The sequence below is a fragment of the Amphiura filiformis genome, chromosome 7 (genome assembly GCF_039555335.1).
Source record: "Amphiura filiformis chromosome 7, Afil_fr2py, whole genome shotgun sequence".
Taxonomy (NCBI): domain Eukaryota; kingdom Metazoa; phylum Echinodermata; class Ophiuroidea; order Amphilepidida; family Amphiuridae; genus Amphiura; species Amphiura filiformis.
The window spans coordinates 52,123,863-52,139,883 of record NC_092634.1 but is presented as its reverse complement, the minus strand read 5'-3'; the positions used below and the strand labels follow the sequence as shown (position 1 = coordinate 52,139,883).

Sequence of the window (16,021 nt, the reverse complement as noted above, 5' to 3'; positions counted from 1 at the left end):
TGAATGACGTCAAGTGTATGAATATTATATCTACCATGTTTGCAACTTATGATATCTGGGATTAATGATGGCATCGTGTAATGGTATAAATAGCGATCTAAACTCAATCACCACCCAAATCAGGCTTTTCAACATCAACTGTGTAACCGTGCTTTACCAGTGCTGGTGACATGGAAAATAAGCTCACATCATGCCCGGGGGGGGGGGGTCACTCTTTTGAAAAGCACCATAAACAAGGATTTAACCCTTGGCTAAAACAATACCCTAAACAGGGATTTTATTCCTTGCATCTAATTTCATACCCTAAATTTCATTTCCGCGTATTAGCAATTGCAATTTTGCTAACCTTTTTTCCAATATTTCACGTTTTTGACACCCTTAACGCGTTACGCGCGTATCGTGCTTATCCACGAAAAACTACCCTTTTTACGCGTTTTCATTATCGCGGATGGTGTACAGGCCACAATGGGAGTGACCACCCGGGACATCATGCTACAGGATCATGCTCAACGTCTCGACTAATGTGAGCAACACCTGGAATTATGCCATGACTACCACACAGCCTCTCATCTGTCACCACCCTAGCAATACAGCGTATATCCTGATGATGCTAGTGGAGCCGCCTCGTACAGAAGATATGTTCTTTATGTTAAATTAAATTATCGAGTATATCTTAAGGTGGTACTACACCCCTTGATAAATTTGTGACTATTTTTGCATTTTTCTCAAAAACTAATAAAACACTGGTAACAAAAGTTATGTATATTATAGGGGCAAGGAATCCAGTTACAATACTGGAATGTCAGTGACTCAAGACAAGTAGTTATTGATTTATTGATCAAATATTGGTTTTCCCTCATTTTTGCCTGTAACTCCACAAGTGTTGTCTAATGTAATGTAACAGGTGGCGCTAACACTACACTATTGTGCTCAATATAAGCACTTATAGACTGTTGTACAGTGCTTAATAATAGTAATGTAGTGAGCAGACTAGGTTGGATCTGACTTATAATAATACAGAAGCTGATACAAGCTACGATTTACAACCAGATGTTATTGCCTTACTAGCTATGGTTCTTTGTACTTAGTCGAATGAAATTAATGATTTACATTTTTTTTTAAATCTTAAAGTTAAGGTTACGGTCATGGTTAGGGTTAGGGTTAAAGCTCGGGTTTGGGTTATGATTAATGTTAGTGATTGGGTTGGGGTTAGTGTTACGGTTGGAGGGTTAATGTTAGCGTAAATGGTTTAGGGTTAGAAGAGAAGGGCTAGAGGAAGGGCTGCTTTACTGTCGTGTATTTTCCCAACTTATAAGGATGGTGAGAAGATTCTTCTATCTGTCTATCTATCTATCTATTTGTCTAACATCTAACAAATTATATGGTTAATGTATTTAATTCTTCTATACCTTAATCCACACCTATTTCCAACCTCCAACACTTCTCTGAATGTAAAACTAACTTAGATTGTGGTTCTCAAATGTTACTAAATAAGTACTACTTCAATTTCTTGAGCCGCATTGTCTTTTCATTACAGTTTATTCTTTAACTGCTTCCTGAGCGGCTGCCACATTGTCTTCCTCGTTTTCAGCACCATCACGTTTTCCTGAAAATCCTGGCCACGCGCCTGATTTAAACCATCTTTTAAAAACTTGTTCTCCGTCAGGGCTAGAGTAATACATCCAATTCTCATCTCCGTTATCAGTGCGTTTACCAGCAAATCCAGGCCAAGCTCCCGCTTTAAACCAGCGTTTTTCGATGATGTTACCGTCTTCGTCATCTATATTACGTTTGCCTCCGAAACCTGATGAGAGTGGGTCCATGAAGTTGTTGAATCCGCGTTTGCCTCCAAAACCTGACGAAAGTGGGTCCATAAAATTGTTGAATCTCCGTTTTTCGATGACGTCGTATTCTTCGTCATCACTTCCGTCGCGTTTACCAGCAAATCCAGGCCAAGCACCTGCTTTAAACCAACGTTTTTCGATGATGTTACTTTCTTCGTCATCTATATTGCGTTTGCCTCCGAAACCCGAGGAGAGTGGGTCCATGAAATTGTTAAATCCACGTTTGCCTCCAAAACCGGATGAGAGTGGGTCCATGAAATTGTTAAATCCACGTTTGCCTCCAAAACCTGATGAGAGTGGGTCCATGAAATTGTTAAATCCACGTTTGCCTTTAAAGCCTGACGAGAGTGGGTCCATGAAGTTGTTAAATCCGCGTTTGCCGCCAAAACCTGACGAAAGTGGGTCCATGAAGTTGTTGAATCCGCGTTTGCCTCCAAAACCTGATGAGAGTGGGTCCATGAAGTTGTTGAATCCGCGTTTGCCTCTAAATCCTGTCGAGAGTGGGTCCATAAAGTTGTTAAATCCACGTTTGCCGCCAAAACCTGATGAGAGTGGGTCCATGAAATTGTTGAATCCGCGTTTGCCGCCGAAACCTGACGAGAGTGGGTCCATAAAGTTGTTGAATCCGCGTTTAAAAAATACAGCCATCAGCGGGTCAGTGAAAAGGTTGAAGCGGCGCTTTTCTAATGTGTCATAGTCGTTAAGTAATCCATCTGTCTCCTCAATCTCTACGATCTACAAAATGAAGTATGAAAAGAGATCACATTAATAAGTTCACTGAACAGTTCATTTGTAGGATTGGTTGGGTTCACGGTTGTTTGATGTATATAGAATTGGCTTCATTATTAACTAAATGCAAACTATAGATGGCGCTATTTATCCTAAATCATATTTCTTTATTTGCAAGAGGTAGGTGATTAATACTGTCATTAAAACAGCTGGAATAGGTGAAACAAGCAACAAGGAAATTTTTTAAACATATTTGATCAAACAATAAAAGGAATTATTTAAAAAAGCTTGAAAGAGTAATTTCCAGTAACTAAATAGCGCCACCTATTTTGTCATCAATAGATAGATTTTATATCCAAAAAAGCTTTAAAAATGCTATAAAAGTGAATGATTTTGTAAAAGAGAGGAAATTTGGTTGTACATGATATTTTGTTTGAAAAATTAATAAATGATCCCATCAAACAACCGTGGGTTGTAGGCAAGCTATTAGACAAATTCAGAAATGTACGTTATTAATGACTTTTAGCTTTCACCATCTTGAGTGATGGTTTTCTCAAAAGCGATCTGGTTCGATTCTTCATTGCGCTGCTTACATCACCAAACCATGGGAATGTGGATTAAAGGCTAGGACTATTAGCTTCAAACCCACTAAAATGTAATGTAAATTCCGTTTTCATAATGCATTTCAAAATTCTCAAGTTATGAGAGAAAAATAGTTCGGACTCCACATGTGTCAACATCGTAAACTATCGTCCAATTTCCTTTAGGGTAGTCTCTTTTAGTTAAAACTGTACTTTGCTGATTTCTGAATTCGTGTGACTAGCGGAATACCTTGGAGAATGTGTAAATTTGTCCACTGTATGAAGTTTAAAGATCTGTTTCTCATAATTCGCATGAGTTGACTTTTCTGCACTTTTAACAAATACTTTCATACAGGCACATAATACAAGATATAATTGTTAGAACAGAATTTATAATTTTTATAATTTGAGCTAATAGCATTGGCCTATAAAGTCGGTTTCGGCGAAAAAGCAGTTTAACCCCATGAGAACTACCTGCCGATCTAACATTGCCTCCGATTGGTCAATTACATGATATCTTCATTTTAATCACCAATCAGAATGGAGCTTTGCAAATAATTTACCCCAATTTTTTTGCGTGGTGAAATTATTCTAGCAATTGGTCCAATTGATAATGATAACTTCTTTTTGGCCATTTTTTTAATAGTTTTTTTAGTTCCCATGAACAGTTCTGAGAAAAATACCATTTATTGACGGTGAAAGTCGTGAATACAATTTCCGGATTTGTTTACCATATACATGTATGTTTTTGATATACATAAGTTGCTAGACTAAGTACAACGAATTAATTTTCAAAGAAACTGCAGAATAAACCCACAGTCCAAATAAACAATCCTATCAATCGCACGTCATCTTTAAATGTAAAACTACCCAAGATTTGTTTTAATCAGCAAGAATTTTATCGCCATTATCAAACTGTTAGAGAATTAACGGTTTTAGAGAATTATGTTTACTTTAAAGACAAGTATATCTCCGACAAGTCTTAACCGCTTAAATATTCACTTATCACCTTTTGAGAACACCGTCATTAATGATGCAATTAATATATGTTTTTTTTTTACCCCAAACATGGCTTTGATATTGTTGTTACTTTTGTGTGAACTTTAGCACAAAATAGATTGTAAATTTTGTGAATGATCACGTGGCAAGCAACCTCGGAGCTATTGGGTATTTTAAAAGAGTTTTAATCGTTTTAAAATATTAGAAACAGAGTGAGGCATACATAATTTGTAAGATCTGTAAGTACCCCGGGTATAACAGTGTGCGAAATCTTTGTAATCGTTGCTTTATTCCAGCCACAGGGCGCCTTTACCATGGTTACTAATCATGGAAATGTCATACGTCGAAGTGAAACAAAAACCCGACTTACTTCAGTTGTGGCACAATTGTTTTCATATTCTCTTTCAATTTAGTATGTTATCCCTTTATCATAACGAATTAATACGCTCTTTATCAACTCATCTGTGTACATTCGCCCCGTATAAATACATAATACTTATACCCACAAACCCGCATCCCTACCGGTAACCGGGGACGCACACACACTCGCCTAACAAAACACCATAGAACCGGGGACACACACATTAATTTTGTTACTATCCATCCGGACCACATTTGAGAAATCACCATCCAACCGGGTACCGCTCCAGCAAACACAAAACGTTTTCGACATCATTCGCAGAAAATTTGTCAGAAAACGTTTAACTGTCAGGTTATATAAAGGGTATATAAAGGGCATAAAACGTTTTCATAAATTGAAAAACATTTTTTGATAACCTTCACCAAATATTTTAACATAATGTTATTTAAGTGTTGGCAAAATATTTGGCAAAAATGTATTCAAAGAATAATTAACATCTTGAAAACATTTAAAAGATATTGTTATAGTGTGTCTTCACACTAAACGTTTCAAACGTTTCATGACATTTTAATGTTATTAAAACGTTTTTACCTAAACCAAAAATAACTTTTTAAAACCTTTTTAAACGTTTTTAAAACGTGTTTGTGTTTACCGGTGTCCTATATCAGGTACAGTTCTGCAGACTCACATGTTTAAATGTTTTAACGTGCAATTTGGGCCAACCGAGCACGTCCTGACAACCGGGGACGTCCGCAGTTCATGTGAGTCCGCATATCAACGGTGTTTTTCATGTGTGTGTCCTCGGTTGGGGATGGCTACAAACGCCCCACATTCACCCTCCTTTGCAAGCTGCGAGAGATCATATTGCTTGACCCAACCGTTTCAACATCAATACTCCATCAACAAAATATACGATATGATCGATATCGGTATTACAGTTTTGACGTTTTCTAATAAATATTACTTTACAGATGTAAATCCTGGATAACACTGTCCTACCTATCAAATGTCGACTGCGTCAATGATTTTATAACACGCTGATATCAGTAATACATTTATGTAAACATTATTATTTGTTCTATATGTGCAAATATTGGTAAATAACTATTTTCAAATGCATGATTGCACCACATTTTGTATTTTGTTCTCAAAATTACAAAAATAAAAACTTTTTATTAATCATCGTAGCAGCAGGCTGACGATATATTGATGATCAGATAATTGATCCCGTGACATTATTTTCCAGCCCAGGCGAAATTAAATTTCTATTTCTAATAGTAATAGTGCTTATACGTTTGAATAAAGTCACAGGTATATGTAACAATTATCTTAAATTTACTTTTATGCTATGTAGGCAGTTTATTGTTCCGTGCGAATTCAACGTTGATACTGACCGACTTTGTTAACTAAACGTGAAAAGGGGACCTTTGCTTCAATGCAAAAGTATAGTATACAAATATTGAATGTCTTAATATTAAGTATTTCATTGTACTTCTGCAGGCAAGGTTGATGAAGGTGAGGGGGGGGGGAAGAGACAAAGACAAAAGGAAAAAGAAAGTGCAGAATACTGCAGATGACATGACGAGCAGCGCAGAAATAATGTGAATTGGTAAATTAAATTACCGAGTATATCTAAAACGTAGCAAATATAGAACGATGGACTGAGATAGAGACAAAATAACGCAAAGATGAAAAAAAGAAGGAAGAGAAAAACTGAAGCAAGTGCATATTGTGATGTTCATAAGTGAGAGAAATCATCGTAAGAAATTTGAGTCAAAAAATCAATTCAAACTTTGGTATACAATGTTCGGGTGATGGCGTTCAATGTAAGGCTAAAATAATAAAATGCCGCATTCGGAACAACCACCTTTAAGTTTACAGAGTGATGGGTTATTAATGCTCTTTAATCTATCAACTCATCTCTGAACATTCGCTTATTTTGACATATAACCCACCTACATACGCACCCCGACCTTCAAACTCCTTTGCAAGCTTTGAGACATACTATTTGTGTTGCATAATCGTGTTAACATCAATAATCTATCAACAAAATATACGATATGATCAATACCGGTATTATTGTTTTGGTATTCACAAATAAATTTTATTACAGATGTAAATCCCGCATAACACTGCCCTAGCTATCAAATGTCGACTGCGTCAATCATTACGAGCGTATATCACTAAATACATTTATGTTAAAACTACGTAGACACATATTGACGATATCATGATATACTGATGATCAGAAAGTTGATCCGTTGACATATTTTCAAGCCCTGGTAGAATCAAATTTCCATTTCTAATAGCAATAGTTTGTATAAAGTCCCAGGGATGTACCCATTACCTTGCTATTTCTATGCTATGTAGGTAGGTCATTGTTATGTGTGAATTTAACGTTGACACTGACCGACTTTATACACCATTAACATGAGAAGCAGTTTACTTGCTCCAAAATGACACAGAAATATATAGTATACAAATATTTAATGTCTATGAGTGTGATGGACTTTTTTGTTGTAGGATCGAAAGCGATAGAGACAGAGAGGGAAGGAGGGAGAGAGCGAGAGAGACAAAAAAACAGAAAGAGAGAGATAGTGAAGAGAGTTGAGGAGAGAGGAGAGAGCGAGAGGGAGATGGAGAGAGAGACATTACGACACGAAGAGCAGCGCTAAAATAATGTGAATTGGCAAATTTAATTACCGAGTCTTCCTAAAACGTAGCAAATGTAGAACGACGGGTTGAGTTAGAGACAAAGTAACGAAGCTGCTAGGACAAACATGGAGCAAGACAAGGATTGAAACAAGTGCACATTGGGATGTTCATAAATGAAAAAGAAGAGAAATAATTGTAAGGAAATGGAATCAAGAGCGTGCGCAAGGAAGACATAATATAACCATGGGTTGACACAGCGATGAAATGATTAAATATAACGAGTTACGAGCTCCTAAATATGTGTTATGGTCCTTAAAGGTGGGTGCAGCGTTTGTATGCCTCGTCCCATCAATATGCATCAACATGATTAACAATAAGATGTTGGCATCAGAATTTTTTTTAGTCGCATTACATCATTTAAATTTTAGACCTAAGATGTTAAATTTAGATTGTAGATTGAGTGAATTCTATAATGTTCATGAGGACCGATTGTTCCATCATGCCGTGTCTAACAATTACGCCAGCGAGCGTTGCGTGCCTTCGCGTATACGCGATAGAGCTTTGTGTGTCTTCGCGTTTACGCGAAAGACCGTAAGCATACGAGCTACGTGTTTCGCCTGTCGCATTTCATGGAACAATCGGCCCTCATTATCAGGTAATGCTGAGACTTTGACTGTTTGGAGTTGGTCTGTTATCTCTTTCGTCCACGGGGATGGCACAGCCGTGTACCGATTAAACATAATGGGCTGCTATGAACCGACTAAACATAATGGACAAGTACCTAAAGCCTTGATTTTTGAAGAATAGGTTAGTTCATTAAAAAACATTACAATTGTATAGAGATCAGAATTATGTAAAGAAAACCAACAAAACAAAGAGGGCGTCCTCTTCATCGAGTTTGCATCAGATTCACTTATAATAAGGTTAATTATTTTAGGGTCCAAAGTAGGACAGGAGCTAGGAGTAATCTGAAGTTAGTATCTAGTAGGTTAAAGGTTACAAGGATTTACTGAAAAGACGGAAGAAAAATAGGTATTAGGGTGATGATACGCTGTCCAAAAAAGGAATTAGGAAAAGGCTGCATTATACCATGGCTGACAACTGAAGCAAATGGGAGTGTTTTACCCCTCAGGTGGTGTATCGTAGGGATGTCTGTGGATCACTTTATAAAAGTTCTGGCCAGACGTCTCCGTATAAAATTTGCTTAAGGTGGTGAACCAAACATACGTATGAGCCAAATCCATTACCTTCCTTACATACAATACCGCGATTGCCCCTTATTGTACTGAAGGGTTAGCTTTAAGGATAACCTAGTTATGTCATAGGTCTTTACATATTATATTACTTCGCTTTGCCACATAAACTTAAAGTCTTTTATTTAAGGATCGTCTTTCCTACCTTATCATATCAGAATTCATATAAGACGCAAAATATAATAAGGTTTCAATTGACATAGAAACCAAAATACACAGAAGGTGTTTGACGGTCACTAAGGTCAGAAACAGGCAGTCAATTTTAAATAAGTAACTATAGACCATGTAGACAGGATACTCTAGGACAAAATTTTAAAACAAAAGAAAATAAATAAATTGAGAAAAAACATGGACGTAAATTCAAAAAGAGCAAAGTTTTTATCTTTAATATTATTTGCATTTATTTTGAGCTAATGACAATACGAAATGCCATTCAACAGGTATAATGGTATACAAAAGAAAGAAAAATAACATATATTTGAAGATTATCAAAAATATGCCCCCTGAAACCATGGAAATCATATGTCCTTCGGGTAAGTCAGGATGTCTCAAAACTACCAACTTGAGATTTTACGCTCATTTTGTTGTAGCGGGTCACATTTCTTATTATGTGACTCTTTGGTTTTTAAAAAGAAGTGTACTCTCGATGATGCTAGAATGACAGATATTTATTTCAAATTTGATTAACAGTACACCCGTGCCACCCACCTAGATTACTATCATTTTGTTGTGCAACTATTACGTCATTGACTGGTTTACGTTAATCTTGGCACTTCCAACATATTAAACACTTTCTAATGTAGCGAAGATTTGATAACTATTTAGAAAAATGATGTAGCTCTAATTTCGTAAGCCCTGACCGTTGAATATGTCGTTATCATGGCGTGTTTCATTACTTTTCCTCTCCCTCTTGCCACTTAATGTATCATTGGCCCTATAGGCATGTGACAAGTCAGTGTCTCTATCTATTTACATTCTAAGTGGATTTCTTTTCCTAGCTTGTTTTGCTTTTACATAAGAAGACCATGTACAGCATATGTGAGTGTTTTAATCGGCAAGGATATTGCCGACCTTATCAAACTGTTCGCGAATTACGTTTAACTTAAAGACAACCAGATCTCCGACAAGTCTAAACAATATAAATATTCACCTATCACCTTTTGAGAAAACCGTCATTAATGATTCAATTAAGAATAATTCAACAACTGTTAGTTATGCTATGTTGTTTTCACACCAAACATGGCTTTGGTTTTGTTGTCATTTTTGTGTGAACTTTAGCACTAAATAGATTGTAAATTTGATTATGAATGATCACGTTGCAAACGACCAGGAAGCCATTGGGTTTTCAAAAGAGTTTTAACCGTTTTTACAACACTAAAACCAGACTGTGGCATAATGTTATTAAATAATTTGCAAAGTCTCTAAGTACCTAGGGTATAATAGTTTCATAATCTGTACAGTGTTTGAAATCTTTGTAATCGTTACTTTATTCCAGCCACAAGGCGCCTTTACTAATCATAGAAATTTCATACGTCGAAGTGAAAAAAAACCCGACTTGCTTCAGTTTTGTTGTAAAATGGCACAGTATTGTTTCCAATATTCTATTTCAAATTAGTATGTAATCCTTTTATTGTAACAAATTATTACACTCATCAATTATCAATTCATCTGTGTACACTCGCCCTTATGAAAACACATATAACTTAACACAAACAAGCACCCTCATTATTTTGGATTATTTCCTTTAATTTGTATCATTATTATTTGGTCTTCTGCAAAGATTGATGAATAGATATTTTACATGCATCCTCGCACCATATATTGTATTTTGTTTTCAGAATTACAAAACAAAAATGACTTAGGCAATTTCCGTAGCAGGCTGGCGATATTGTTGATCAGAATATTGATCCCGTGACATTGTTTTTAAACCCGGGTGAAATTAAATTTAATAGTAATAGTGCTTATAAATGTATATAAAGTCCCAGGTTTGCAAGTCCCAGGTTTGTAACCATTATCTTAAATTTACTTTTATGCTATGCAGGCAGTTTATTTTTCCGTGCGAATTCAATGTTGATACTGACCGACTTTATTAACTAAAACGTGAAAAGTGGATCTTTGCTTCAATACAAAAGTATAGTATACAAATATTGAATGTCTTAATATTAAGTATTTCATTGTACTTCTGCAGGCAAGGTTGATGAAGGTGAGGGGAAAAAGAGACAAAAAACAAAAGGAGAAAGAAAGTGCAGATGACAAGAAGAGCAGCGCAGAAATAATGTAAATATGTAAATTCAATTATGAAGCATATCTAAAACGTAGCAAATGTAGAACGATGGCCTGAGATAGAGACAAAATAACGCAAAGATGAAAAGAAAGAAAGAAGAGAAAAACTGAAGCAAGCGCACATTAGGATGTTCATAAATCAGAAATAATAAAAAAAAAAAAAATACCGCATTCGGAACAACCACCTTTAAGTTTACAGAGTGATGGGTTATTAATGCTCTTTAATCTATCAACTCATCTCTGAACATTGGCTTATTTTGACATATAACCCACCTACATACGCACCCCGCACCTTCACACTCCTTTGCAAGCTTTGAGACAGACTATTCGTGTGGCATAATCGTGTTAACATCAATAATCTATCAACAAAATATACGATATGATCAATACGGGTATTATTGTTTTGATATTCACAAATGAAAAGTTTTATTACAGATGTAAATCCCGCATAACACTGCCCTAGCTATCAAATGCCGACTGCGTCAACCATTACGAGCATATATCATTAATACATTTATGTTAAAACTACGTAGACACATATTGGCGATATACTGATACCTTGACATATTTTCAAGCCCTGGTGGAATCAAATTTCTACTAAGCAATAGTTTGTATAAAGTCCCAGGGATGTACCCATTACCTTGCTATTTCTATGCTATGTAGGCAGTTCATTGTTGTGTGTGAATTTAACGTTGACACTGACCGACGTTATACACCATTAACATGAGAAGCAGTTTACTTGCTCCAAAATGACACAGAAATATATAGTATACAAATATTTAATGTCTATGAGTGTGACGGACGTTTTTGTTGTACTCTGCACGTAAAATAGGGTTGAAAGCGATAGAGACAGAGAGGGAAGGAGGGAGAGAGCGAGAGCGCGAGAGAGACAAAGAAAGAAAGAGAAATAGTGAAGAGAGTTGAGGATATAGGAGAGAGAGAGGGAGATGGCGAGAGAGACATTACGACACCAAGCGCAGCCCTAAAATAATGTGGATTGGCAAATTAAATTACCGAGTCTTCCTAAAACGTAGCAAATGTAGAACGACGGATTGAGTTAGAGACAAAGTAACGAAGCTGCTAAGACAAACATGGAGGAAGACAAGGATTGAAACAAATGCACATTGGGATGAGAAATGTTTGTAAGTAAATGGAATCAAGAGCGTGCGCGAGGAAGACATGATATAACAATGGGTTGACGCAGCGATGAAATGATTAAAGGTAATGGATATGTTCAAAGCTCCTAAATACGTGTAATGGTCTCGTCCCATCAATATGCATCAACATGATTAACAAAAAGATGTTGGTATCAGAAAAGCTTATTTTTAGTCTCATTACATCATTTATATTTTAGACCTGAGATATGTTTAATTTAGATTGCAGATTTAATGAACAAAACAGTGGTTGCTGAAATGACACCCCTTATATCAAGCCTTGTATGGGCGCTACTTTATACCATTCCACTTGTGTGTCAGTTTATTGTTCTCAATATGTGAGTGCAAGCATCAATAGATCTAAAAAGTAGCAAATGCAGAACTACGAAATGAGTTAGATACAAAGCAACGAGGGTGGAAAAACGTGGTGGAAGACAGGGAATGAAGCAAGAGCAAGTTGGGATGCGAATCAAGGGAAATACATGTGAGGAAATGGAATTAAAAAGGCCACAGACTACTAGTACTACAGACCAATCGCAACCAGTCACAAAGTACCTGTGTTTTGTATGCTGTGAATTCTATAATGTACATGAGGGTCGATTGTTCCATCATGCCATCATTCCATCGCATTTCAAGGAACATTTGGCCCTCATTATCGGGTGATTCTGAGACTTTGACTGTTTGGAGTTGGTCTGTTATCTCTTTCGTCCACGGGGATGGCACAGCCGTCTACCGATTAAACATAATGGGCTGCTATGAACCGACTAAACATAATGGACAAGTACCTAAAGCCTTGATTTTTGAAGAATAGGTTAGTTCATTAAAGTACATTACAATTAGATCAGAATTATGTTTAAAAAAACATCAAACAAAGAGGACGTCCTCCTCATCGAATTTGCATCAGATTCACGTATAATAAGGTTAATTATTTTAGGGTCCAAGTACGACAGGAGCTAAGAGTAATCTGAAGTTAGTAGCTAGTAGGTTAAAGGTTACAAGGATTTACTGAAAAGACGGAAGAAAAATAGGTATTAAGGTGTGGATACGCTGTCGAAAAGGAATTAGGAAAAGGCTGCATTATACCATGGCTGACAACTGAAGCAAATGGAAGTGTTTTACCCCTTAGGTGGTGTATCCTAGGGATGTCTGTGGATCACTTTGCAAAAGTTCTGGCCAGACGTCTCCGTGTAACATTTGCTTAAGGTGGTGAACCAAACATACGTATGAGCCAAATCCATTACCTTCCTTACATACAATACCGCGATTGCCCCTTATTGTACTGAAGGGTTAGCTTTAAGGATAACCTAGTTATGTCATAGGTCTTTACATATTATATTACTTCGCTTTGCCACATAACTTAAAGTCTTTTATTTAAGGATCGTCTTTCCTACCTTATCATATCAGAATTCATATAAGACGCAAAATATAATAAGGTTTCAATTGACATAGAAACCAAAATACACAGAAGATGTTTGACGGTCACTAAGGTCAGAAACAGGCAGTCAATTTTAAATAAGTTACTATAGACCATGTAGACAGGATACTCTAGGACAAAATTTGAAAACAAAAGAAAGTAAATAAATTGAGAAAAAACATGGACGTAAATTCAAAAAGAGCTAGCAAAGTTCTTATCTTTAATATTGTTTGCATTTATTTTGAGCGAAATGCCATTCAACAGGTATAATGGTATACAAAAGAAAGAAAAATAACATATATTTGAAGATTATCAAAAATATGCCCCCTGAAACCATGGAAATCATATGTCCTTCGGGAAAGTCAGGATGTCTCAAAACTACCAACTTGAGATTTTACGCTCATTTTGTTGTAGCGGGTCACATTTCTTATTATGTGACTCTTTTAAAAAAATGACAGATATTTATTTCAAATTTGATTAACAGTACACCCGTGCCTCCCACCTAGATTACTATAATTTTGTTGTGCAACTATTACGTCATTGACTGGTTTACATTAATCTGGGCACTTCCAGCATATCAAACACTTTCTAATGTAGCGAAGATTTGATAACTAGTTCGACTCTTATTTTAATCTTTCCCCAGAGTAGGCCAGTGCACATAAACGTTGGAAATAAAACGGTGCATCCGGCCGGATTCGAACCGGCGACCTTCGTATTACTAGCACGACGCTCTAACCAACTGAGCTAAAGAGGCACGTTGGAGAAGAGCGGAAGATATAAATCTATAGGAATTAGGTTCGAGAACTACCTCTTGCCACTATTAACCCATAGAACTAAGTATAATAATTTTCATAGTTAGACTCTTGGATACGGAAAGCATGTATCTCTTGAAATAAAAATAATAGAAAAATGACGTTGCTCTAATTTCGTAAGCCCTGACCATGGCATCTGCCGTTATCATGGCGTGTTTCATTACTTTTTCTCTCCCTCTTGCCACTTAATGTTTCATTGGCTCTATAGGCATGTGACAAGTCAGTGTCTCTATCTATTTACATTCTAAGTGGATTTCTTTTCCTAGCTTGTTTTGCTTTTACATAAGAAGACCATGTGCAGCATATGTGAGTGTTTTAATCGGCAAGGATATTACCGACATTATCAAACTGTTCGAGAATTACGTTTACCTTAAAGACAAGTATATCTCCGACAAGTCTTAACATTTTAAGTATTCACTTATCACCTTTTGAGAAAACCGTCATTAATGATTCAATTAAGAATAAGTAACTGTTAGTTATATTATGTTTATGACATGATAGAGTGCAACTATTACGTCATTGACTGGTTTACGTTAATCTTGGCACTTCCAACATATTAAACACTTTCTAATGTAGCGAAGATTTGATAACTATTTAGAAAAATGATGTAGCTCTAATTTCGTAAGCACTGACCGTTGGATCTGCCGTTATCATGGCGTGTTTCATTACTTTTCCTCTCCCTCTTGCCACTTAATGTATCATTGGCCCTATAGGCATGTGACAAGTCAGTGTCTCTATCTATTTACATTCTAAGTGGATTTCTTTTCCTAGCTTGTTTTGCTTTTACATAAAAAGACCATGTGCAGCATATGTGAGTGTTTTAATCGGCAAGGATATTACCGACCTTATCAAACTGTTCGAGAATTACGTTTACCTTAAAGACAAGTATATCTCCGACAAGTCTTAACATTTTAAGTATTTACTTATCACCTTTTGAGAAAACCGTCATTAATGATTCAATTAAGAATAACTAACTGACTTTGATATTGTTGTCATTTCATTTCTATGTAATAATAATAATAATAAAGACAGATTTAATATAGCGCCTAATGCAAATGCCTCTAGGCGCTTTACACAACCAGAAACAGATTAAAATATCTTAAACTACAAAAGAAAATTTAAGGACCTAACAAATACATTTTTGTTTCTTTTTAAATAATAAACAAAATTTTAAACAGAACAATATAAACAAAAAGAAAAAAAAAGTCATAATCCACGCCGCTTCCCATGAGCCAAAAACAGCAAACGAGGAGGCACGACAAAAGGCACATATGAAGCGACGAGGAGAATGACTTTAGAACATATTTCATAATATCAATAAGCATGCGAACTTTATCACTAAATAGATTGTAAATTTGATTATGAATGATCACTTGGCAAACAACCCGGGAGCCATTGGGTTTTCAAAAGCGTTTTAACCGTTTTAAAATAATAAAAAGAGACTGTGGCATACTGTTATTAAATAATGTAAGGTATGTAAGTACCAATGGTAAAATAGTTTCATAATCTGTACAGTGTTTGAAATCATGGAAATGTCATACGTCGAAGTGAAAAATCCGACTTACTTCCGTAGTGGCACATAATTGTTTCAATCTCTTTCAATTTAGTATGTTACCCCTTTATCATAACGAATTATTACACTCTTTATTAACTCATCTGTGTACATTCGCCCCGTATAAACACATATAACGTATCCATAAAACCACATCCCCTACTTGTAAATACCGGCAACCGGGTACACATACACATCTAAAAAACACCATAGAGCCGGTGACACACACATTTTTTTTACTATCCAACCTGGCCACACTTGAGAAATCACTATCCACCCCGGTAACGTCCTAATCAGGTAAAGTTCTGCGGACTCACATGTTTTTTAAACATGTAATTTGTGCTAACCGGGCACGTCCTGACAACCAGGGACTTCCGCAGTTCC

At 36.1% G+C, this 16,021-nt stretch overlaps 1 protein-coding gene and 1 non-coding gene across 2 annotated transcripts in view; both read right to left on the bottom strand.

Annotated features, from left to right (window-relative positions):
- Nucleotides 1-289: 289 nt before the first annotated feature.
- The window catches only part of LOC140156398 (uncharacterized), a 30,755-nt gene continuing 15,023 nt past the window's right edge, over nucleotides 290-16,021 (bottom strand). Inside the window, exon 2 of the mRNA XM_072179354.1 lies at nucleotides 290-2,579. Within this exon, the coding sequence (XP_072035455.1) occupies nucleotides 1,539-2,579 (1,041 nt within the window). The 3' untranslated portion in view covers nucleotides 290-1,538. The remainder of the gene's footprint in view (nucleotides 2,580-16,021) is intronic.
- On the bottom strand, nucleotides 13,954-14,027 carry Trnat-agu (transfer RNA threonine (anticodon AGU)). Its single transcript has one exon. It is a non-coding gene; the product is annotated as a tRNA-Thr (tRNA).